This window comes from Sylvia atricapilla, chromosome 21 (genome assembly GCF_009819655.1).
Source record: "Sylvia atricapilla isolate bSylAtr1 chromosome 21, bSylAtr1.pri, whole genome shotgun sequence".
NCBI lineage: Eukaryota > Metazoa > Chordata > Aves > Passeriformes > Sylviidae > Sylvia > Sylvia atricapilla.
Window position 1 is genome coordinate 2,615,635 of NC_089160.1, and position 24,303 is coordinate 2,639,937.

General features: G+C 45.1%; 1 protein-coding gene across 1 annotated transcript in view; it reads left to right on the top strand.

Annotated features, from left to right (window-relative positions):
- TRPC5 (transient receptor potential cation channel subfamily C member 5) overlaps positions 1-24,303 on the top strand; it is a 69,688-nt gene that overhangs the window by 12,933 nt on the left and 32,452 nt on the right. Inside the window, exons 2-3 of the mRNA XM_066333934.1 lie at positions 6,059-6,580; positions 21,230-21,566. Of these exons, the coding sequence (XP_066190031.1) occupies positions 6,059-6,580; positions 21,230-21,566 (859 nt within the window). The remainder of the gene's footprint in view (positions 1-6,058; positions 6,581-21,229; positions 21,567-24,303) is intronic.

The window sequence follows — 24,303 nt, forward strand, 5'->3', positions numbered from 1 at the left end:
CCCCTAAGTGCAACAACGTGTGCCTTTTGCCAAAGTTACAAAGATCCTGGATAACCAATACAAAAGCCCTTAATTACTTTTTTAGACAGCAGTTTGTGTTGTTCATTATACTTCATTAACCAAATCACATCATTTCGGTCAAAGAGTTGCTCTTGAGAGAAAACCCCACAAACTCCCTGTTAATAGAAATACTGGCATCACTCTGGTACCAGACATCTCTTGAGGCATCTCTGGTTAAAATGCTGAGTTAGTGAAGCCCAACCACTGCAGCACCTAAAATAAATGCTGAGATTGATACAGCTGATGCCTTGGGAAGGCTGACCTGGAACAGAGACTGGGCAGAGCCAGAGAATAAAGGAGATATTTATTGAAAGGCCTTTAGGGTACACCTTGGGCAGGACAGAGCCTGGCCAGGGCTGCACCCAAGGTGGGATAAGAATGGTCACAAAATGGCTGGTCGGTCACAAGATCTTATATTTTTATAAGTTTTGGTCCATGTGCACATTGGGGTTTAATTGTCCAATTCCAGCTCCAGGCTGTGAGGTCCCATCCTTGTCCCTCCTCCAGCCCACCCTTGGTTGTGCTTTGGGGCTGAAAGTTGTCCTTGGTGTGCAGCAGGACAAGGATTTGTTTTGTGTCCCTGCTGTGTGCAGAGCTGAGTGACACTGACTGTGAGCTCAGAGCTGAGCCCTGGGCACCACAGAACCTGAAAATATAAAACTCAAACTTCAGGCATCACAGCCTCTCCCATTTTCCCAGGGTCCCACACAAGGGAGCTTACAGAAAAGCTGTATTATATTTGTACCTTTCCAGTGAGGCTTGCACGAGTTTGTGTTGGCAATCAGAAAATCTTCCATAACACACAGCTGAGTCAAAAAGTTACACAAGCTGAAAATAATGCAGATTAATAAGGTATTTACAGTTTATCATGGTTACACTTACAATTTATTGCACTGCTCAGTGGGAGATGATAGTTTGTGAAATGCAGATGGCTTGAGAACGGGACAATTCCAAATGTTACAGGTAAAAGCACTCTGAGTTATTTACAGACAAAATATTATTATCCATAAAAGGCAAAATTTCCACTCGTATGTTAGTTTGGTGGAGAAGACTGTTCTTGAGCTGACTCTCCTCAGTTTTCCCATTTATTGCAGCATGGCTCTCATTGCTGAGCACTTGAGCTGCTTTACCACAGCACTAAACCGGAGGAGCTGCTCCAGGGACAGACCCCAAACTGGATTAAATTCAAAGTAAAACTCCTAAAAGATCTACAACGAGGCCACTAGATCTTCAGTGTCAGCTTTTTTCTTTTCTTTTTTTTTTCCCTTCTGTAGTTTAATTCCTCTTGCACTGTACTCATGACTAACAGCAGAGACTCCTGCTCTCTTTCTATGTAGAGCTCCTTTCCAGCAGTGCACTATTCTGCTGGAAAACTTATTTTTCCATTCAGAGGAGAGCTTAGCTGTACTGAACAGCGCTTTTATGTGAGCTAATCCTTCTCCTTTAATGAATTAAGCTTGTTTCTTCACCCTCCTTTTCAAATAAAGGGGATTTTTCACTCGCTGCAGCATCTTTCAGAGCAGCAGTGGTGCAGGGGGAAGCAGGCCACCTTATGAGGATTAAATCTAGGCAGATGATAACGAGCTTTCAGTCACTTGCTGTTGATGGCAGCATTAATTGCTCCGCTGAAAAGGGCCAAGATGAAATGCAGACAAGGTGTTTGCCCCTGTGCAGGTAGGGGCAGTAAGGTTCTGAAGGCCTCAGCTGGTGTCAGGCGATGGGGTTAATGGAAAAGAATATTGTTTTTCAGGTCACTTCATGAAAGTAACCTTGGAAGAGCTTAGCAGAGCCCTTGGGGTGGAATAAATTATTGCTCTTCTGCTTCCATCGCTGCAAGTTAATCCAAGACACAGGAGAGGCTGATCTAAACATGTTCTGAACACGAACTCCATGGGGCAGAGCATCACAGGAGGAACATGAGTGCTGCTGTAATCTCTGCTGTCCCTCCAGGGAGAGAGCACAGACAGTTTAGGATGCAGGTTATCAAAAAATGCTGCGTGAGAAGACAGCAAAAATTATTTATCACAGGTCAGGCAGTTTTGGGTCAGTTCATGTCCTTTGGGTCAGGGAGACACAGAGAAGAGGCCACAGCAGCCCTTGGTCACAGTGTCCCTGCTCTGTGTTGTGCTGCTTTGCTGCTCAGAAGTAACTCCAGCTCCTGTCACTCATCTGCTCCTCTGTGTCTCCCTGCACCACCCTCTTTATCCCTTAATTAAAAGTGCTGTGAGCTGCCCAGGAAAACACCTTCCCTACCCCTGCTGGAGCCCTCATGAGCACTGCTCTGGTTTGGCTTCTGGTAGGAGCCAGAGGAAGGGATGAGAGATCACTTCATTGCATCCCAAACCTTGGGAAAGCCATTTTGAGTGCCCCAGATCCAGATTCAGAAAGCCTCTGGAGCAGACAGGATTATCACTATCCCCACCTGTAACATCACTACCTTCTCCTCGAGCGCCCATTTCATATTCCAGCAACATGAATTCCTCATCTGTGTAAAGCTGGAAATCCTTTTTGCAGCCCTGGGTACAATAACTTCCACGTAGAAAAACAAGATTAAACTTGACAGTAATAGAAGTGATAGAGGAGGAAAAGTGTTCTCCCTTTGAGGCACAGGCTCTGAATACAGCAGCCAGTCACTGATTGAAAAAGGGCAGGAAGAAAGATAAATGCAGCTATATTCAAGCATCAGGTCTTATATTAAAAAAAAAAAAGCTTCTAAGAAAGAGAAAAAAGCCCACACCTTTCTCTTGACATTTAACAAACTACCTAAACAAGCTAAGCAAAGGGAAAGGAAGAGAGTGCAAGACCTTACACAGAGAGCTGCTTTCAGCCACTTGTTCCTGGATAGCTTCAAATACATTTCTCCAACCTGACTAAGAGACACCAAGCCCTCCGTGACCCACAGCAAATCCTCAGGACTGTTTTCTGTCCCTCCCGCCTCTGTGGGGACCAGCTGTGCTTAGCAAAGCCTCTCCACACCTTCGTGCCTGCAGCTTTGCCAGGGATTTAACTCCTCCAGGGGATTTGAACTCCTCCAGTTTGTTCTCCAGAATGCCTGAAGTCACCCAGTGAGCCCTGCTGGCCCTGCACCTCGGTGTGGTGAGCACCTTTGGGAGGGTGTTGTCTGGCATGAACAGCTCCTGTGTGTAAGGGTTTATTGATCAGCTTTGGCTCTTTAGTGCTCTACACTAAAGGAAAGTGAGGCTGGAGGTCTCATCACAAACCTCAGGTGTATCCTGCACAGGGATTTCTTACCTCGTGCTCCTCCAGCACTGCTTTGCATTTGGATTTATTTTGGAATGCTGGAAACTTAGATTTTGGGGGTTTAGTGTATAATAATACGTGAGGATTTAAGGTGTTGTGTAGGTCCTTCTTCTTCACCTTCTTCTTCGTGGGTTTGGGTGGTTTTCTGTGATTGGGTGGAAAAGGTCTGCGCTGTGTGTGCCTTGTGTGGTCATTATTGGGTCAGAAATATAAATAATAGAGGGGTCACTTCATTATTGGGTAACTATTGCTTAAATAACCCTGGAAAGAGTTAGAGGTAAGTAATTTTACTTCATTTCTCTGACTTGCTAATTACAGCTCACAGCTTGTGAGTGTGTAAATAGATAAGAAACAATGAACATCCAAGTCCAAATTCAAAATCTGTGTTTCCCATGTATCATTCATCCTGACCTTGGCAAGGGAAAAAAAAAAAAAAAAAAAAAAAAAAAAAAAAAAAAAAACGAAAAAGGAAAAAAAAAAGCCAGAACTGCCACAGATTTCGACTGAGGAAAGTTTCCTGTCATTAGGACTCTGGCAGCAATCTCTCCCGTACATCTTTGATAAATACCAAAGATGAAAATAATGCAGATTAATAAGGTATTTTATTCCTGCCAAAGTGTAGGCAAATCCGCGGACGGCTGGGACAAGGAATTCTGCCAGCCTGGATATTCTAGAACACGTGGGTTTATTGCAGGGTCACGGGTAAAAGGGTCCTGCCTTCAGCCCCCAGCCTGGGCTGGAGGGGAGCCCCAAAGAGAGAGGGAGAGAGAACAGCAGGGGGAGAGCTGAGAGAGAAGGGAGAGAGAGAGCAAAGGGCAGGGGAGAGAGCAGGAGAGAGCGAGAGCAGGGGGAAGAGGAAGGTGAGAGAGCGAGGTCCTTGTTACAATCCATTACATCTCCTTTTGTGATGAATATTCTAATTTACAGTGACCAACCAACACAAGACACAAAATCCTACAGAATATCCATACAGCCTGTAAGAACTACTGTATCACCATACTGTGTTATATTTTAAACTCTAAAAACTACTCTTTAAACTTCTGTTTTGTTACATTGACCTTTGGATCCCTCAGCCAGCAGAAAGGGATTGTTCAATCCAAAGGGATTCTCCTTCAGCCAGACCATTGTTTTCAGGTTCTAGAGTAACTAAGACTCAGTATCCTACAACTCAAAGTATCTTTCATTTCTATTTCAATTATAGGTTTCATATTTTCAGAATCTTTTGCTAAGCAATCCTATTGATAAGGTTTCCCTGATTCATCTTCCCCAACACCAAGGGAAGCAGACCCAGTGTTGCCCCAACCCAGCCGTGGCCCCTGGAGCAGCAGGATGTGCCAGGGCAGAACAGAGTGTCTGAGTAGTGATTAACACACAGCAAAGGGAATGGAAACACACTGGCTGCTTGTGATGTAACAGTGTTCCCATCTAATTCTGCACTCTGCGTATAGTAATAACACACAACAGGGTGTGCATTAAGCTCATCTTTTGAGAAGTGCAGCAGTAGCTGGATAATGCACACCCTGGAGTGGTTTATTTGTAGTGGGCTATGGCTCATTAATTTTACATTTAATTTTTTTTCAAATCTGTTTTTTTAAAGATAAACCCCACTAGTCTATTCTGAGGGCAGTTGTGTAATGTATCCTTACACTGAAAAATATTTTCAAATAAAAAACTGTGGGCAAAAGTGAAGAAGGGTTTTGCCCAACTGCAGGCCAGGGTTTGGTGTGTGCAGGATTTGTGTGTGGCATTTGTCTTGGCCTGCTGATGCAGATACACAGTGCAAATAATGTGTTTATTTGCAAATAACACTTCCAAATAAATTTTAATGTGTTTATTTACAAATAATGTGTATATTTGCAAATAATGTTTGCAAATAATGTGCGAATAATGTGTTTATATTTTTGGAAATATTTGCAAATAATGTGCAAATAATGTGCTTATATTTTTGGAAATATTTGCAAATAATGTGTTTATAGTGAAAATAATGTCTATTCAGTGTTCACTCTTTTCTAGACTTTTCTTTCTTTTTATGGGCCTTTTTTCTTCCTTTTTTCCCCCCTCCTATTTTTTTTTTCCATTTGGTGTATGAGCCAATACCCATTTCAGACCAGATCCACATAAAAGCATTTGGATGGGGAAGGGACTGGCTTTTACACCAGAGTGGGAAGGAGTGTTCAGGAGGCAGATTTACAGGATTTGGGGGAAAATGGTTTTGCCAGAACAGCAGTGTGTGGATCAGCCTGCCTACACCAGCATTTAAATCACAGAGGGTGTCACAAAACCCCTGTTTGGTTGTGACATCACTCCAAATTATGAAGGAGGGACTATTGTTATTATTCAGGAGGGCTCATATAAGGACACCTAGAACTCTGATTTCTTCTGAGGGCTTAGAGCAAAGTTTCGACAAAGGTGGGGTTTTTTATACAGTGTTTCAGTACAGTGAATAGGATTGGTCCTTTAGGGCACCACCTTTTGTAAATATCTCTAGCAGAAAACAAGCTGGAAAAACACCAGGTGATAGGAGGAGATCTACAAGGTTGTTTTGGGTTCTTCCTTATGATTTCCCAGGCCAGACTGGGAGAGTTCTGTCCTTGGCTTTCCCACAGGCTTCAAGGCACTGCCTGGAGCCTGAGAATCCACGTTCTGACCACTGTCAGTCACCACAGAGGGACTTCTGAGTGGTGCTGCTCCACGTGAGGTGTGACTTTCTGCCCCTGTGGTCTGTCCCTCGGTGCAGGTGCCCACGCTGATGATGGACACCCAGTTCTCGGAGTTCACCCCGGACATCACCCCCATCATGCTGGCGGCTCACACCAACAACTACGAGATCATCAAACTGCTGGTGCAGAGGAGGGTCACCATCCCACGCCCACACCAGATCAGGTGCAACTGCGTGGAGTGCGTCTCCAGCTCCGAGGTGGACAGCCTGAGGCATTCCAGGTCGAGGCTGAACATCTACAAAGCCTTAGCCAGCCCTTCCTTGATTGCCTTATCGAGCGAGGATCCCATCCTGACCGCCTTCCGCCTGGGCTGGGAGCTGAAGGAGCTGAGCAAGGTGGAGAACGAGTTCAAGGCTGAATATGAGGAGCTCTCACAGCAGTGCAAGCGTTTTGCTAAGGACCTTCTGGATCAAGCGCGGAGTTCCCGGGAGCTGGAGATCATCCTCAATCACAGGGATGATCAAAGCGAGGAGCTGGACCCCCAAAAGTGTCACGACTTGGCAAAGCTAAAGGTAGCAATAAAGTATCACCAGAAAGAGGTAAGAGTCACCTGAATGTGAAGGTATTGGGTAAAATTATTAATTTTTCGGGTTGTTTGAGTGGGTTTGTTCAGTGCTGGCTCTCGGGTGGGGTTTTTTGATGTGCACATGGGTTAGTCCCAAACCAGGGGGCACCTTGGTGACAGCGTGAATCTGATTCACTTGAGGGCAACAGGGCTGGGACTTGCTGCAGTGGACTGTGCCTTCTACAACCCAAATAATTCTGTCCCAAAGCTACTTGAATCCCATCTCACTGTAACCCTGCAAAGAACAGCCTTCAGACATTTCCAGGCCGGAAAGCTTTTCCCAGTGCCTGCTTTCGTACAGGAACCCAAAGCTAGAAGAGATTTCCTGGCTCCTGAAGAAGACTGGCTCCCTCATGGAGTGCAGGAAATATAACACACAGTTATTTAACAGCACAGGGTTCACTCCCTGCACCACCAAGCATTTCCAAGCACCCAGTCAGCACCAACTTGAAATGTGGCAGCAGCTAAGGAGAGCAGGAGAGGCTGAGAGCACTCCCAGAGTCCCAGGTCTCCAAGTTGCTAGCAGTTTCCTGAAAACACTCATGTGGTGAAAATATTTCTTCACACCTGTGACACCTCTTGATCCTGGGTCCTTGACCCATCTCTGTTTTAGGAACTGTGAAGCAATTCCCAGAAATTCAAACTCCTGCCCGTAGCTGCAGAAAGGGAAGCCATACTTCAGCTAAAGGGCACAGAGCCTTTCAGAAGCCCTGCAAATCCACAGATTTATAGGTTGATTCAATAAAGGCCATGAACCCCAGGAGAATGCTGACAACAGTTTCATTAGTTGGCTCTGGGTTTCCTCTCTCTTTCCAAATCCAGGCAGAATTTAGAAGATGATATATTGCTGTTGGCCAGTGATGTTCCGGGTTATCTGAAGGAGGAATTTAGTTGCTTGGTTGAGGAACTGAATTTCAATGTGCATTACATTCTTCTGTGTCTGGAGGGCCACCTGGGTGGCAGAAGGTCCTGTCACATTCCTCCTTTCACTGTCACCCCCACACCCAGCACTGACCCAGCATGGTGTGACCCATTTCCCCTCCTTGAAGGGTGTCACCTGAGGTTTCCTTTCATCCCATTGTGCCCTCCAAGTGCCAGCCCCTCCATGCCAAAGCCTCAAACTTGCAGGGATCCAGCAGCTGGCAGCCTCCTGCTCTTCCTGAGCTGCTGCAGGGGAGTGTCAGCTCACTGCTGTCGTGTCAGGTTGTGTTTTGTGCTCTGTGACAGGGCAGGGGAACACCACAAGTGCTTTAGGGACAGGGACAAGCAGTGAGGAGCTGCTCTGGAGAAGGGCAAGCCAGGTAATCAGGTCAATGTTCATTGAATCTAAGAAGGAGCAGAGATTCTCCTTCTGTTTGTTCCACAGGCCCAGACTCTGCAGGCAGGAGCTGCTGGTCACTGCTGGTCCCCCTGTGTCACTGGTGACATCCAGGTGTCAATTTGTGCCTTCTCTTCTCTTATGTTCACACTCAAAACTGCAAGTCTGAAGCAGCTCACTGTGTTTGAAACGTGCTGCTCAACAGCCCTGAAGCTTTTTTATTTTAATTTTTTTTAATCGTTGCCTGCTTTCTTAACAGTTTTTATCTCCTTTTTTTTTTTTTTTTTTTCTTTCTTAGGCGTAGTTGACTGAATTCCAAGCATATGGACAAATTCCATGTTTTGTGACATATTCATGACAGTTCCAGCCTAAAAATGATAGCAAATATGCTCTGTGTTGTTGCCAGCCAAAGTCAGTGCTGTTTTCAGGTGGAATACTGGTGGGCAGGGGCAGAATGAATGAGGTTGGGAAAGCAGCTACTGAACCCTGTCATCCCACCTGGTTTATTCACAAAAACCCTGAAGCATCCTGCAGGGTGGCTGGGGTTTTCTTATCAGAATAATTAGGCCCATCTTATCACGGCAATTAGCACGACACAAAACATCAAGCAAGATACAAACATCCTTGCCAGCTTCTGAAAAAAAAAATTTAAAAAAAATGGGAAGGAACGTTTGCCAGGGAGACGCTGAGAAATGTTTTTTTTTTTAATCCTGACTGATGAGTATCAGACTGAGAGGATTTTTGTGGGGACAGGAAGGAAGATAGGAGTGAGTTTGGTTTTTCATGAAAGACAGTTCTGCAGAGAAAAAAAAAACCAGCAGACTTTGAAAAGTAGATCATCTTGTTCTGCTGAAGCTTTTTACGTCTTAACATTAAATGGGATTAGATTGGATTGGATGGAGAAGATTTTACACCTTAACATTGACAAAGATAAAAGTCCAATCTCTGGGAGCCTAAGAGAAGAATCCAGGGTGGACTTTGGTTATTTTCTGGGGCGTCAATTGTTACTGCAGTTATTAAATCTTTATATTCAGCACAAAGAATGGGTCACTTCATATTGATTTCAGACAAATTTCCTGCAGCTTTTTTTTCTTTTGGAGTGAAATAAACCTGAACATTTCTCCCCAAAATATGAAATGATTCCATTTCAGGCAGGTAAGGTCAACTTCAAGATTCTTTTCAGAGGAGCTGTTAAGGAGAGATGGGTGAAGAGATTGTGAAGTTTGTCTTTACAAAAGCTAAAACAATTTTCTTATTATGGTGGGTGTTGGTTTGTTTGTTCGTTTTGGTTTTTTGGTTTTGTTTTTTTGTTTGTTTTCCCAGAAAAACCCCTTGGGAGGTACAAGTTTTAATTACTCCCAAACATGACACGTGCTAAATATTTTATAAACTGAGAAACACGTTGCTCATGAGGAAGAAGACTATTCTTCTTTGGAGATGGGCCAGAACAATGGAGAATAAATTTGTTGCTTTTCCTGTTTGTTTTTAATAAGCTCGTAAATCCTAGAAGGTAAATTACTGTTTACACAGAACAGGGGAAAAAAAAAATCAATTACACAAGAAAGATTAAAATGTGCCCTAAGGTAGCTTTGTAGTATATTTTATTGCAGTAAATGGTAAAAACATGCTGTGCAATATTCTCAAGCACCTTCTCCCTTCTCATGTGAAGTGTAGAGTGGTTGTGTCCCCAGTTTCAACTCACTGTGATATTTCTCTAGGAGATGGGAAGGACTTAACAGTTGTGATATCTGTTTGCATGGCAGTCAGAAAATCTGAGGAAAAAATGAGGACAACACCGTGGAACACAATGAGTTCAGACACATCAGTTCTCTCAGTCCACTGTTGAAGAAATTATTTTCCAAGAATCACAGTAATTAAGGTCTAAGAGACCAGCAGCCTTTTCATAAACGTTTTGTAATGTGCAGCATTTCTCTTCATATCATTACTTTCCTAGTTCTTTTATTCACGACTAATTTTGGAAGGAGAAAGAGTACTGAGGGCCTAATAGGAAAAGGCACGGCTCATCTGTTGAGGATCACTCTTCACTGTGCTCTCCTGGCACTAAATTAGCTCTGCATTTGTTAATTTGTTTGCATTTCTAAGAAAAGATGGGGAAAAGTCACCTCTTAGGGTGCTGCCAGTCTGGTAAAGCACAGTTGTGTTTCCAGGGTGTGTGGCTGGGTTAGGGAATCAGAGCAGAGGCAGCATGCAAAGAGAATTTTGATATCCTTTAAGTTTTGTTTTTTTTTTTACTTTGCCAATAATGTAAAACAACCATAGTGCAGCAGTGAGTCAGGTCTAAAAGGGCAGATTCCTGCTCATATTTAACATTCTGCTGAGCCACAAGAACAGCAATACAAATTCAGCTTATTCCTGCTTTCCTGCTCTCCATCACAGGTCGTTCACATCTCTAAAATGAAGTGAAACATCACAGTAGTGGGGGTTTTAATGCATTTTTCTGGTGCTAGCAAATAGCTGGGCAGGTTGAGTTTATGTGTCTGTAAGAAGTCTGCACAGTGCAAGGCACTCAGAAAAAAACCCCATTATTTTATCTATGACTCCATTGCTTAGCACTTCCACAAAATTAGATCAAAGGAGTGCACAGAGAAATTCCTTCTCAGAAACCCTTCACCTCCATATCTCTTCCTCACCGTGCTCTAATCAAATGGCAGGAAAAGACAGAAGTAGAAATGCTTGCTTTTCTAATTTAAAAACAAGTGTTCTTTGCTGGTTTTTTTTTTTTTTTCCCCTTCAGGATGAAGCTTCAACAGCTTCAGTCCTTTTTTTATTTATTTTTTATTTTTTTTTCATTTTTCCCAGGACATTTACATAGACAAGCACCTCCTGAGATGCAGCTCTGAAGTGAATGAATAATCATTCCTGCCATGCCGCATATTTTTCCTCTGTGTCTTGACTCTTGTCAGCTGTGTGGCTGCAGTCAGAAGCACAGCACCCCTCTCCAGGGAGCACACATAAACCTGGGAAATTTCTGAGGGCACTTCACTTCGGGTATAAAAAGAGCTTATAAAAATATCAGAGATGCATGAGGAATGAAGTGCGAGGTCTGTGAAAATCAAAGCTCCTTGTTTACCCCTTTTGAAAGCCATTCAGGTGTCTTGATGGATGGCCACAGATCTTTCTTTGCTCGCAGGCAAAGCTCAGTTATTCTCCTGTGGGTTTGTCTGTTTTCTTGCCATACTGCCTGGAGGAATAACGATACAGGGGCTGAATATTTGTATTGTGCTCTTTAAAGGCACAATGAAAAGCCTTGCTTGAGCCTGCACAGCGCAGAAGAGTAATAAAGAGGCTTTTACTTCCAATTTTTAGAAGGAAATCAGGTCGTGAAAAGGTCTTTATTAGGACTAGGTGAGGGAAGCAGAGCTGCTCCTCGTGGAAGCTTTTCTTGGTTTCTGGTGATCTGGGACACCCACATTTCTCAGTGTGTTCCGTGGTGAGGATGGCGTGGTGAGGATGGCATTCAGGTTTCTGCCACACACCTGAACTTAAATTTAGGGATTTCAAAAGCCCTGAGTGTCCAAATGTGACCTTCGCCTTTCCAACAGCCATCCTCTCATTTGTTCATTGTCTGCAGCAGTGTTCCTATCTGCTGTGTGAAGCCTGTGCTAGATGAAGCTGTTTTCCACCCCAGCAGCACTTGACCACCTTAGAAAATCTTCTGTGGCTCTAACTGAGCTGTTATCAGCAGCCTCAGAGGCAGAGTTTGGTGGGGAGATTTGTCCATATTTGCACCCTGGAAAGAGCCATCCCTGCTGATCACTGGTGGTGCATGACTCAGAGCCCCTCCTCTACAGACTTGTGCAGTTGCCAGATCTCTTTGTTCAGTCTGGGAAACTGTCACAGAAATTTAACCTGTGCAGCTGCATCGTCACGTTACCAAAAACTCAGGAAAAGTGGCGCTTAAAATCTTAACTCCTCTCTGAACTTGGAAGAAGAAATAATATCCAGAGGGATCTGCTGGTTGACTGCTTTGACAAAGTGGACTGGAATGTTTATTGGAGGGAAGAGCATTATTTGGTACATCGTTCACGTAACGCCGAAATGTTCTCGCTTGATGAAGGTTAGCCACATATTGCAGCTGTCACGGAACAGAGCTGCACAACGCTGTCTGTTGACAGCAGAAATCATCTCTGACTAATCTTGTCATGCACCAATTTGAAAAAGCACCCTAAGACTGGTATGTAGGTCAAGGACAAGGACTTGGATTGCGTTACGGTGATGTGCAGCGGGCAGAAAATGCCAGGATCATTCTTTAAGTCATTTTTGGTGTCTTGTGCCTCTTACTTAATGATCTCCTGGACAAAGACAGGAAATAGGTTGAAAGCTGAGGAGGTTGCTGCTGTTTTAACGGCGTTCAAGAGAGATTTAGTGAGTTTGACAGTTCCCTTAACTTCGTGTTTCCCATCAGTCTTCTTGCCAGCCAGAGAAGAGGCTTGGGAAGCCAAAGCCAAAGTACAGGACATGATTGATGGGCATTCTATAGACAGCAGGAACTGGAGAGGAGAAGCGATGCCTCGTGTGTTGTAACAGCCAAGTGTTCACTGTTCCCACATCTGAAGGGCTGAAGTGTACTTAGAGTCAGCTTTATGTCAGTGGAGGAGAGTAAATCATCTTATTTCATACTTGGAATGACACTCTGAAGTAATAAACTCTGGGGAAAAAACTGTGGGCATGGATTCTCTCATTGGATATAGAAGTGATCATTGTTATTTCCCTGATTTCTGGGAATTTCAACTTCACTCCTGTGGTTTAGAGAAGCGAGTTAATGAACCTCCATTCAATAAAAGAACTGAGTCTGCACACTCCTCTCACCTCACGTGCAAATCAGGTCCATCACCACCTCACAGGTGGCTCCAGGAGAAGTGAGATGAATAGATGGGTTTGTCATGACACCCCTCAAACTGAGCTCCTGTGCAGACAGACATTTAAAAGCTGTGACTGCAGGTTTTGTTCTTATTTTCTCCAAACCCCAGCTGGCTGAGGAAACCTCCCTCAGCAAAGCTTATGTTCTGCCAGGGTGATACAACCCAGGAGCAGGAGCAGCCTTTGGAGGTTCCCAGGGAGGTGAGAAGTGTTTGCAGTGTGCTAGTCTGCTCTTTTGTGGATATTGGAGTAAATTTACTCATTCAGGAGAAGGTAAGGCGGAAAGGAAAAGGAATCCAAAATTACACAGTTTCGGAGTAAATGTGTCTGAGGTCAGAAAGGAAGCAAAGGAAAACTATTTTTGGGACTTTTTATTAACACCAACCGGGTAAAGTAGGTATGTATTTAAAAAAATACTTGTGAATGGCTTTTAAAATGTTCATGTTTGCTTTACTTATCACTTATTTAATGTAAATGTTAGTAATTCACTAGAGGGAATGAGCCCAGCCTTTTACTTAAAAGTCAATACCTTCCCCACTTCTCCTGAAGCCCCTGAGAGCTCCCAGTATTCACTTTCCAAAATCTGTAACTCCTGAAGTGCTGCCTGAAAGAGCACTCAGGAAATGCTGATAGATTTGTCTCTAAACAGTTTTTAGTGTTTTTTTCCAGTGCTTCTGTGTCCCATATCCCCTGATCAGCTCTTGGGACCCAGGCGTGTGTTGGGAATGAACTCCCTGTGGGGTGTGTTCAAATCCAGCACTCTGCCTTTGGAAACCCAGCCCAGACCTCCTGCATCTTTGTGAGAGAACTGTATCCTGGGATACATCCCTCAGGAATTTCTTTATCAACTCCAGTCTGCTTGAATAAATGCTGTGAAGTTGTGGTTCTGTTGGGCTCTTGCTCAAGGGTCTGGAAGCTGTTCTGCTGGGGCTCTGCATGTTGCCTTGATTCAGAGCAGAATTTAATGCACCTAAATCCTGCTGACACAGCCCATAAATACAAACCTACAGCTAAACACACATTTAAGCACTCCTGGGTAGAGGTGGATTTAATTTCAAGCTTAAAGACTTTATAATTGCTTCTTCCATGGGTAGGTATCCAGGATTGGAAGCATCTGTCTTTGTCCTAGGACATGTGGGACCTTTAAATTTAAATATTTAAGCCAATCCAACTTCAAGGTGTTAAACCCATGAATTTTGATGGAACAGTGGCAGGATTTTAGAGGTTATTCCCTCTTTCCTTTTGTCAGCATTCACCTCACTGCTGAATTTCCAATTGCCACCACTTAAGCTGAGTTCATGTCTGCTACCACCAGAGAGATCAATTATGGATAGGAGACCTTTAGTTGAGATTCATGTGTCATCATAATTTAAAATATTTTAAGAACAGATTAAACTAAATTCCTGTCTAATTTGAGGCCATATGTTCATCTGTGGAGGATCTGGAGTTTGTTTTATTCACCAGCTGAGGGTTTGAGCAGTTTGGGTAGCACCTGGTTTCCTCCAAGGGCTGGTCCAGCTCAGCGCGATCTCCTTCATGGCAGGAATGCTGCCACTTGGATTTTCATCACTGCTGCTACTCACAGCTGTGGTTTTGATAGGATATTCACCCTGCAAAAAAACCCTGTGATGCCTTGGAAGTGTCTGATGAGGAATGTTGAGTCGTGTAGTCCCTTTCCATCATGTTACACAGCCCTCCCCTCCAACTACTTTGTCTCATTTCTCCTTTTTTTTTTTTCTTTCCCTCTCTTGCAGAAAGTACTTAATTAACAGGATGAACAGCCATTAGGTGTTTACCCTCTGCAGCTCACACTTCGGCTGCAGAATGTAAATAACTTTGCAGTCATTAACAAGGTTGAACTTTAAAAAGGAATGCGCTACAAAAAAAAAAGGGTTTTCTTATTCATCTCACTGTTTGCAACACTACAGACTTGAGGAGGCTGGCATTTCTTCTCTAGAGCATGTGGTCTCACAGGGCTCACTGGCTTCTCTGCTGCAGGCATCAAATTAGGCCACACAGAGTTTCTCTCTCCTGTCTTGGGCTAATTTAGAAATGAGGCTCTTTGACTATTGCCCACTGGAATTTCCCTTAAGAGCAACCAGCCTGATGCAACCATCACATTTCCATTCTTCCCCAGAGGATCTTGTGCTTGGTGAAAATGAAGGCAGAAGGGTTGATGTGGCCCTGGAAGTGTGTGGTGCTGCTTGAGCGGAGAAGGCAGTGGCATTTCTCCTTCTCACAGGAGCCAGGCATTCTCAGGAAATCTGCATTCTTCACAGACCTCTCTAATTCGCTGCTGCATCAGACACAGCACACGGGCTGCAAAATCCAGCTCTGTTCCTGAGGAAATGTGCCTTTCCAAAGCCTAATCAGCTTTAATTGTGGAGGGCAGCACCACACAGTATTTATCCTGTGGCCTGGCAGGTTTGAGATGCTCTGGGCTACAGTGATGCTGGTGAGGTCTGACCTGTGGAAAGGAGGGAACCAAAGGTAATTTCATGGCTCCATGCAGTGTTTGGCTCTCAGTGGTGACCTCCCTGGGAGCTGCAGGAGCTGACTGATAGAAGAACTGAGTCCTGTTTATTAAGACAGAGCTCTGCAGTCCCAAATTAGTGTTATTATCTATGAAGAACATTCGTCCTCACCATCCAGAGCAAGAGAACAGACAGGAACTCCAGCAAGCTCCAAACCAGAGGCTGCTGGCAGCAGTCAGGATAATCAGAATAAAGGCAGAGGGAGGCTGTGCTCAGCCCCTGTGATGTCTATCAGGGAGCTATTTCAGTTGCTCCCTGAGGCATTCACATCTCACCCCATCTGTGTCTGATCCTAAGTTACTTATGACTGCCAGAGATCAGGGATTTCCCCATAGATGAGGGGAGGTGGAACATCATTTCTGTGTTTGACAGCATGCAGAAAGCATTTAATTCCCGAGAAGTGGAATTTAGGTGACTTAAAAATATCAGTCAAGATTGGTTATTAAGGAAAAGGCACTCCATCCAGCAGCTGCTTTTTTCCCCCCTTAAAAATATCCCCCTTAGTATTGGATTAGGTGGCAATGAGCATGATGAACATGGAAAATGAAATTCTCTAATAGCACAATCCACCTGCAAGCCAAATGTTACACAAAGACCCTGGCAAGGCTGAGAGGAGAAAAAGAGAACATAAAAGACTTAGTACTGCAGTAATCTCTAGAGTGCTTCCCAGCTATGACTGGAGCTGCTGATCTCATTTCTTGGAAAGGCAAAGATATTTATCCCTGTTTTCGAAAGCCAGGAGACTGAGCACCTTGCTCACAGGTATCACAGGGGGGTTGTGCTCACAAAGAGGGACTCTGGAGTTGCATCTTATCTCCCTGTGAACTGTATCTTCAGCTAGGGACAGGTGATGGACAAGGAAATTGTTTTTGGGATTAGCTCCTCCAGAAATGCATCTGCAGGTGGGGACCACCCTGGACGATGTTTTGTACCACCACAGGCTTCAGTATTTCTGTGGTGATTTAACCCCAGGCAGCAGCTCAGCCCCAGGAGCCACTCGCCCACTCCTGCTGGTGGGATGAGGGAGAGAACTCTCAGGGAAGAGTGAGAAAACCCGTGGGCTGAGATAAAGACAGTCTGAGCAGGTGCAGCAAAGCCCTGTGTGCAAGCCAAGCAAAACAAGGAATTCATTCACTGCTTCCCCATGGGCAGGCAGGAGCCCAGCCACCCCCAGGGCTCCATCAGGTGTCACAGTGACTTGGGAAGGCAAACTCAGAATGTGCCCCCTTCCTCCTTCTCCCCCAGCTTTGTGTGCTGAGGGTGATGCTGTGTGCTCTGGGATGTCCCTGTGGTCAGCTGGGGTCAGTGTCCTGGCTGTGTCCCCCCAAATCCTCGTGCCTTGAGGAGCAGGAAAGGCCCTGGCTGTGTGTAATCCCTGCTCAGTGAGAATCCAACATCCCTGTGTTATCATCCCTGTTTCCTGCACAGAGCCAAAACCCAGCTGCTGTGAGGAAAATTAACTCTGCTCCAACCAAACCCTGCACAGCATCAGATGTTTGGTTCCTACATTGACTGAGCTGAGCATAAATGCCACCTCTTGGTGACATTTCTTTTCGCTAATGCAGCTGTCAGAACATTCTCCCTCCTGTCTGTGGGGTGATGTCTTGTGCTGCTGTTTGTGGTAGAGATTGGAGGCTCCTGTAATGCAGCAGCCCTTGGATAAAAAATTCCTGTCAAGTGATGGAGAAACAGTGTTTGAGAGTCGTGTGTTCTCTCAGCAGAGCTTCTGGTGCAGTGCATCTGACTCTGACTCTGGACCATCCACAAAACTGGGACAAAATGCAGGTTTTTTTCTCTTGCTTTTCGTTGTGCAGAGACTTTAACTGATGCCAAATCCTGTCACACACGGTACATTCATGTGCAATGATAAAAGGCTGTGATATACACAGGAACTATTTCAGTCTGTGGCACATGAAAGGCTTTGCAAAAATGGGGAAAAGCACAGTTGAGGTTACTTACGTGGAAAATTAACTTTCACTCAGGAAAAGCCTTGCTATAAGTAGTGTTGAAGATGTCAAGCTGCTTTTCCAGTTCTCTGCTCTGCTGTTTGCAAAGCAGAAATTTCTTTAACTTTATGGAGGTATTTGAAATTGTGGAGGATAACAAAAGTTCCACAATATTATCAGAGTTTCAGGGTGCTTCACACCTAAAAGAATATATTTTTGTATTTTGTGTGCATGAATTTAACTCTATGACTCCTAGACAATCTTGAATAAGTTGAGCATTCAGTGGTTTAGTCTGGTCAATGAATTTGGGGGTTTAATTTAGTTAACAGCGCCTAGAAGCAAACTCACCAAAAAACAATAAATTCATTAGGCAGGATACCAGTGGCTTGGTTTGTTTCTTCATTATAATTCAGAATTCCAGTGTTTCTGCACACTGGAAATTTTGGTCTTTAGCCAACTGCACTTTTGGAGATAAAAGCATCAGTGCTTACTGATTTTAAATCTGTGATTAATAAGGGGACTAATACAAGTTAGTAAAAGTCTACTTTGGTAAGTGCTTGGCCTTGCCTTTAATAAACACAGCAGTTGGTGGTTTATGACATTAGGGAGTCTCTTTGTGTGGTGTGCTTAAATTTCCCTTGGGCAATTTTCATTGAGGTTGGGACCAGCTTGATTGGAAAATTTAATGGCTTTTTCCATTTCCATTCCTTTTTGCCAATCTGCTCTTTAAAGCTGCTCTTTCATGATGTGTGAATTTGTCTCCATTTGAAGAACTAACATCAGATACAACTGAGAAAGCAGATTTTAGAAATGAGCTATTAGGCAGAGAAGAGGCACTTTTAAGATGCTTGCAAGTTGCACAGCAACCAGAAGAACATATAGTCATTTGATTTCTCAAATGACTTTGACTTTGACTCAAGGGAAAAACAGTTTTATTCTCCCCTCAGAGCTTTCTATCATATGTGATAAAGAGAAAATGTGTTTATAACATTTTCTACCTAAAAAAAAAAAAAAAAAAAAAAAATCTTAAAAAAAAAAGAAATTGTGCCTCATCTCAGAGAAGCAGCAGCGTCTCTTGCCCTGTGAGTCACTGCAGAACACATCCAGTCACAGCTCCTGATGGGGATCTTGAGAAAACAGAGCAGAGTAACCTTCTGTTTCTTCCAGGTTTGAAACACAAAGCGCTGACCCTTCTGAAATCAGAGTTAAAGCACAGCCAAACACCAGTCGATGCTTGGTGGTTTTCCAGTTTCTGTAGAATTGTTTCTCTTGCCTGCCCAGAGGAGCTGTGGGTGTCCCTGGATCCCTGGAAGTGTCCAAGGCCAGGCTGGACAGGGCTTGGAGCAGCCTGGGACAGTGGAAGTTTTCCCTGCCCATGGCAGGGGGTTGAAATAAATGAGCTTTAAGGTCCCTTCAACCCAAACCATTCTGGGATTCTGTGATTTTATGATCCTTGTCCCCAAATATGGAATTTTACAATAATATTTTCTCACCTTGGCTTTCTCTGGACACCATCACCCCATGAGCCCATTTCCAGCTACCCGCATGTGCTGGTAGATTCCAAATCACACATTCTTCTGATATTATTTTCCTAAGCCCTTGAGCACAGTATCATCAGTTAGATGCCAATGCAGAAGTCATCAGAAGCTTATTGTTGTACTAACACATCAAAATCCAGCTTCATAAATGCCAGATAGTTCCCTTGGAGAGTTTGTTTTCACTGCTAGTTTGGGTCATTCTGTATATTTGAACTACCCAGTCCAAAAATGGTCTGATTCTGATATAAACGGCCTGTTAAAGACATATAAAATATATCACCCAAATCTAAAAATACTTACAGAAGTGAATGACTTCATCAGAACGAGCAACTAATTTTTCCTTTTGTTTGACCTTGGTTTAGTCATTTTTGAACATGGCAATGACAGTGCTCTGCTTGTTTAGAGCACTCTGAGAGCTGTGCTTAGGAGTCCTCCCAACATGGGACAGCTTCTGTGGTGAACGAATATTTAAAAGATGTAGATGTGGGCTAAAGATTTTTGAAGAAGAACAGAGTTATCTTGGTCTTGCAGACATCTCAGGTTAGTTTTCTGGAAAGTCTTTTCTGGAAAACCACGGGGCTTGTCCAGGTATAACCAGGAACATGAAGTCTTCTGGCACTGAGCAGGAAGATCTTGGCTTGGCTATAATAATATGGCTTGATTTGAAATCCCAAAAGGCTGTTTGGTACAAGAGCAGCCTGAAGGAGTTGCACCCTGAGCACCTGAAGTGTGGCCTGGGTGAGATGCCCTAAATCACCATCACCATGCTACTTTTTACAGAGTTAAAATGAACCGTCAAATGCTGCTGCTTCTGCCAGTGATCAAAGATTCCTTTTGGTCTCTGCTCAATCCCTTGGGTTTTACAGCTGCTTCTCTGATACAGGTAAACACGTGGTCGGAGTTTTGTAAACCACGTGCTGATGTACCAGTCTTTGCAGGGCCCAGCCTTTGCAGAGAAGGGGCTAAAGTTAATTAGTGAGACTGCCCTTCAGAGGTGTTTTGTAAAGCAAAAGGTTTAATAAACAAAAATAACAAAATAACAAGTGTTACAGAAAACAAAAGCAAAGCCGTGCATAGGTGGCCGAGAAAACCTCTGACACTCTGCTAGAAACACTCCGAAAAGCCCCTTAGTGCCTTTGTGCTTCTTCCTAAATACTGAATGTTTTAGGAGGGACAGTTTGGTTTGCTGCCAATGAGATCCCCAAGAGGCTTTGAGTTACACTCTCAGAGCCCAATCCACGCTCTTGTGCTGCCCCCGAGACAATTACTGAGAGAAAACCACAGAAATTTCTAGTTAAACTTCCTAAAATGTCTAAAGGTAAACCGAAACTCTTTCCCTATTTGGAAACAACCTGCTGGGGCTGTGGGGTGCATCACCACCCTTTGCAACGAGGCAGGGCTCCAGATGTGCTGTCCTGCTTCCCACCAGATGTCACCTGGCCACACCTGACGCTGCTGGCTGCTGTCTCCTGCAGCCCAGCCCACACACACACAGATTACAGCACCCCACACACTCTGTGAGACGTTCTCCCTCTCACACACACTCTCAGGGCTTTGCACCTTTTCCCTCCTGCCTCATCCTTTAGTCACTTTTTTTTGAAGATGCTGACAGTGAGTTGTTCGAGGCGGTCGAAACCTGAAACATTGTGAAGGGGAACGTGCTCCAACACATGGGGAGAGGAACAGCTTGTAGTAATTCTCGTGGTGCTGCTTTTGCACGAGGCTGAGTGTGTGGTGAGTGGCTGATCCACATAAGGATGCTGCAAGCAGAAAAAAAAAATTCTTCCATGAGAAGGAATCCTAAATCCTACATAGAAAGAGTGAAACTTCCTTCCTTTTTTCCCTTTATATCCAAAATATCCTTTTCCAGCCCCAAACATAATCTGAGGGTCAGTGTGGGCTCTAACACATAAATGAGGGGAAGTGCACGAGGAGTGTGACAGTTCTGGCTTCTTTCTCCCTGCCAGGATGGGGATTAATACACAGGAGTCGAAGTTCATGTTCAGACTTAGAGGTTTATTAATTCTTATTTATTTACAGACTCACAAGCTGTGAGCTCTAACTAACAAGTTAGAGAAAAGAGGTAAAATGGCTTACCTCTAACTCTTCCCAAGGTTATTTAAGTGCTAATTACCCAATAACGAGATGACACCTATACTATTTATATTTCTGACCCAATAATGACCACCCAAGGTCATGGAGGTGGACATTTTCCACCCAGTTACAGAAAACCACCCAAACCCATGAAGAAGAAGGAAGAAGAAGGACTTAGACAACGTCCAAAATCCTCCATCTTGCTTCACACATTCTCCTACACACTCAAACCCCCAAATCCAAGTTTCCAGAGTTCCAACAGTGGAGTACCAGTCAGCAATAACCTTTCTTTCTCTTTTTTTCCCTCCCCAGTTTGTGGCTCAGCCAAACTGCCAGCAGCTGCTGGCGACGCTGTGGTACGACGGCTTTCCGGGCTGGCGGCGGAAACACTGGGCAGTGAAACTCCTGACCTGTGTCACCATTGGAATGCTCTTCCCCGTGCTATCCGTGGCCTACCTGATTGCACCCAAGAGCAGGCTGGGACTGTTCATTAAAAAGCCATTTATCAAGTTTATCTGCCACACTGGCTCGTACCTGACCTTCCTGTTCATGCTCCTGCTGGCGTCGCAGCACATTGTCAGGACCGACCTCCACATGCAGGGGCCACCTCCCACCATCGTGGAGTGGATGATCCTGCCCTGGGTTCTAGGTAAATCCCACACCCCAGTCCTGCCCTGGGTTCACCCCAATCCTGCCCTGGGTTCTAGGCAAATCCCAAACCCAATCCTGCTCTGGGTTCTAGGTAAATCCCAATCCTGCCCTGGGTTCTAGGCAAATCCCAAACCAAATCCTGCTCTGGGTTCTAGATAAATCTTACACCCCAATCCTGCCCTGGGTTCTAGGTAAATACAAAACTCAATCCTGCCCTGGGTTCTAGGCAAATCCCAAACCCAATCCTGCTCTGGGTTCTAGGTAAATCCCACACCCCAATCCTGCCCTGGGTTCTAGGTAAATACAAAACTCAATCCTGCCCTGGGTTCTAGGTAAATCCCACACCCCAGTCCTGCCCTGGGTTCTGGGTAAATCCCACCAATCCCACCAATCCCACCAATCCCACCCCCAGGAATGCTGAGCTACAGGACCTGACTCTCACCCAAAGCATCTGTGTGGGGACCCATCCCCGAGCCCAGCCTGTGAAGAGATCTGGCAGCCAGCTCCAGAAACTGCAGAGAACAGCTGGGCTCCCTCTGGAACAGCAGCTCCTGCTGGCCCAGGGCTGCCCTGCTGGTGTGTGCCATCTGATGTGCCATCAGACCTGACCCCAGACAGCCGTGGCTGCTCCCTGCTCCCCCTGGGCTGCCTGGGAGGAGCAGGTTGGGATTGAGCTCCTGGGTCACGCACGGTGTCACTGCTGCTGCTGGCTCTGTCCTGTGGCTGGCACAGGGACAGACAGTGCCCAGAGCCTGGCTCTGCCCTCCCTGCTCCCTGACCTGCTCCTGGAGGCAGTGCAGGGACCAGCCTGGCTCCTGGGTGAGCGACAGGAGTGCAGGGGAGGGAGATGAGCCTCAATCTCTGCTGAGAATCACTGACCACATCGAGGGCTCTGATATCAGCAGGGGAAGGAGAGGTGTGGACTGTCTGGAAGTTAAGTGTGAGGCTCATTCCAGCCTGCCTTGGGCAGCCCGAGCTGGGGAGAGGAGGAGGTGTGTGTGTGCTGAGGGCAGGACGTGCAGCTGAGGCAGCGAGATGGGGTGAGCTGGGAGAAGGACAGAGCAGCCAGATGGATGTATTTGTGATTAGACAGGACTATTTACCCTTCCAAACTGAGCTCCAGCACAGCAGGAGACCTGTGAGCTCCATCAGGATCCTGATTCCTCCTCTGGTTCAGCTCATGTGTTCCCTTGCTGTGCCGCCAGTGTGTGGCACTCCTGGGAGGTGGGAATGTCACCCAGCACATGGGCAGTGCTTCCCACACCTTTCTGGCTCTCCTGCTCTCCCACACCTGCCGGCTCCCCTCTCCTGGTGACACCAGGACACTGCTCCTCGTGTCTGTGGTGGCTCTGGGTCAGGCTGGCTCTGTGCTGAACAAACCCAGCTGTTCCTGTGCCAGACCTAATACTGCTGATGGAAAACCAGGAAGGAGAGCAAGAGCTGCAAACATGTTCACAAATCATTTTGGATGGTGACCCAGGGCACTGTGCCCTATGCACAGCTCCATCACCAGCCTCATTATCTGATTTATGCACTGAAATGCAGGTGTTGGTAGAAGCTTCAGGGTAAACCCAGGAGGTTAAAGGTCTTTTCTGAGCTTAGGTGATATCTTCCCTTTATCTTTAAATTCATGGTTAAAATTGAGGGAAATGGTAGGCATTTCAGTAAAATTGATTTGCAGATGAAAGAAAGATAATCCATTTTAAAATAAACCTTTCCAAAGCACCTCTTACAGCTGTCTGTTCTTGAGTTCCTTTGTTTCGGATAAATAGAGATATTGTATGACTGTTTATCAAATGAAGAAATTAGAACAGTTTCACCAGATTAAAGGTTATTACTTACGAAATATTTTCCCCTATAAAAGGAGAGAGAACAGGCACACACAGCATTGCTGTAGCTATAGTAACCAGCCACGATAACTCACTATAAATACAGTGTATGAGTTCTTCAACAGGCTCCTCTCCATTGATTTATTTTATTTTATGGCTTTGTGTGCATGCAAAGACGTGGAGGCAGCTGTAATAAGGTGACCTGGCTGGCCCTGACATTCTGTTTGTGTGGCCACTGACCTGCAGGCTGCCAGCTGAGCAGCTCAGATTGATACCTGAGGGCATGCAGCACTTCATTGCAACTTTGCCTCCTCTTCAGATTGAACGTCCTGGTCCTTAAAGTGGAGTTGCAAGCGGCACATCAGTGACCACTGCAATATCCTGTGGTTAGGCAGGGCCAGCAGTTTGGGGGGTTATAATGGTGATGCCCCTGGAGGGGTACTTTGTTCTGTTTCCTCTTCACACTTTCCTGGTTTTCATTCAAGGATGATGTCAAGTGGGTGATTCAAAATACCTGGGGCTCTAAAGACGTTTTCAGGGCATGAAGGAGCTGCCATTTGCTTTTTAACGGGATTTAGGCTTTCAAAGATACTTAAACAGTTCTACAGGAAAGGACATAGAAGTTACAATCAGAACTGTGTCGGGTGGGTTTAGCAGCGTGGTGATGAGTTTCAGAAGCTGCCCTTCACCCTTCCAGCTGCAGGGAGGTACAGTGAGCATTAGCAAGGGCCAGAAATGATCACCAGGAGGCATTTCTGGGTTGACATGATGGGCTCTGGCCGTATCCTTGGGAACAAACCCCACAGCCATCTCTGCCATGAGGTGAGTCACTGCCAGGCTGCAGTGCCCTGCCTCATGCTGAGCCTTACCTTTCCTCACAAATAATCCCTGTGGGCTTTTTGTCCA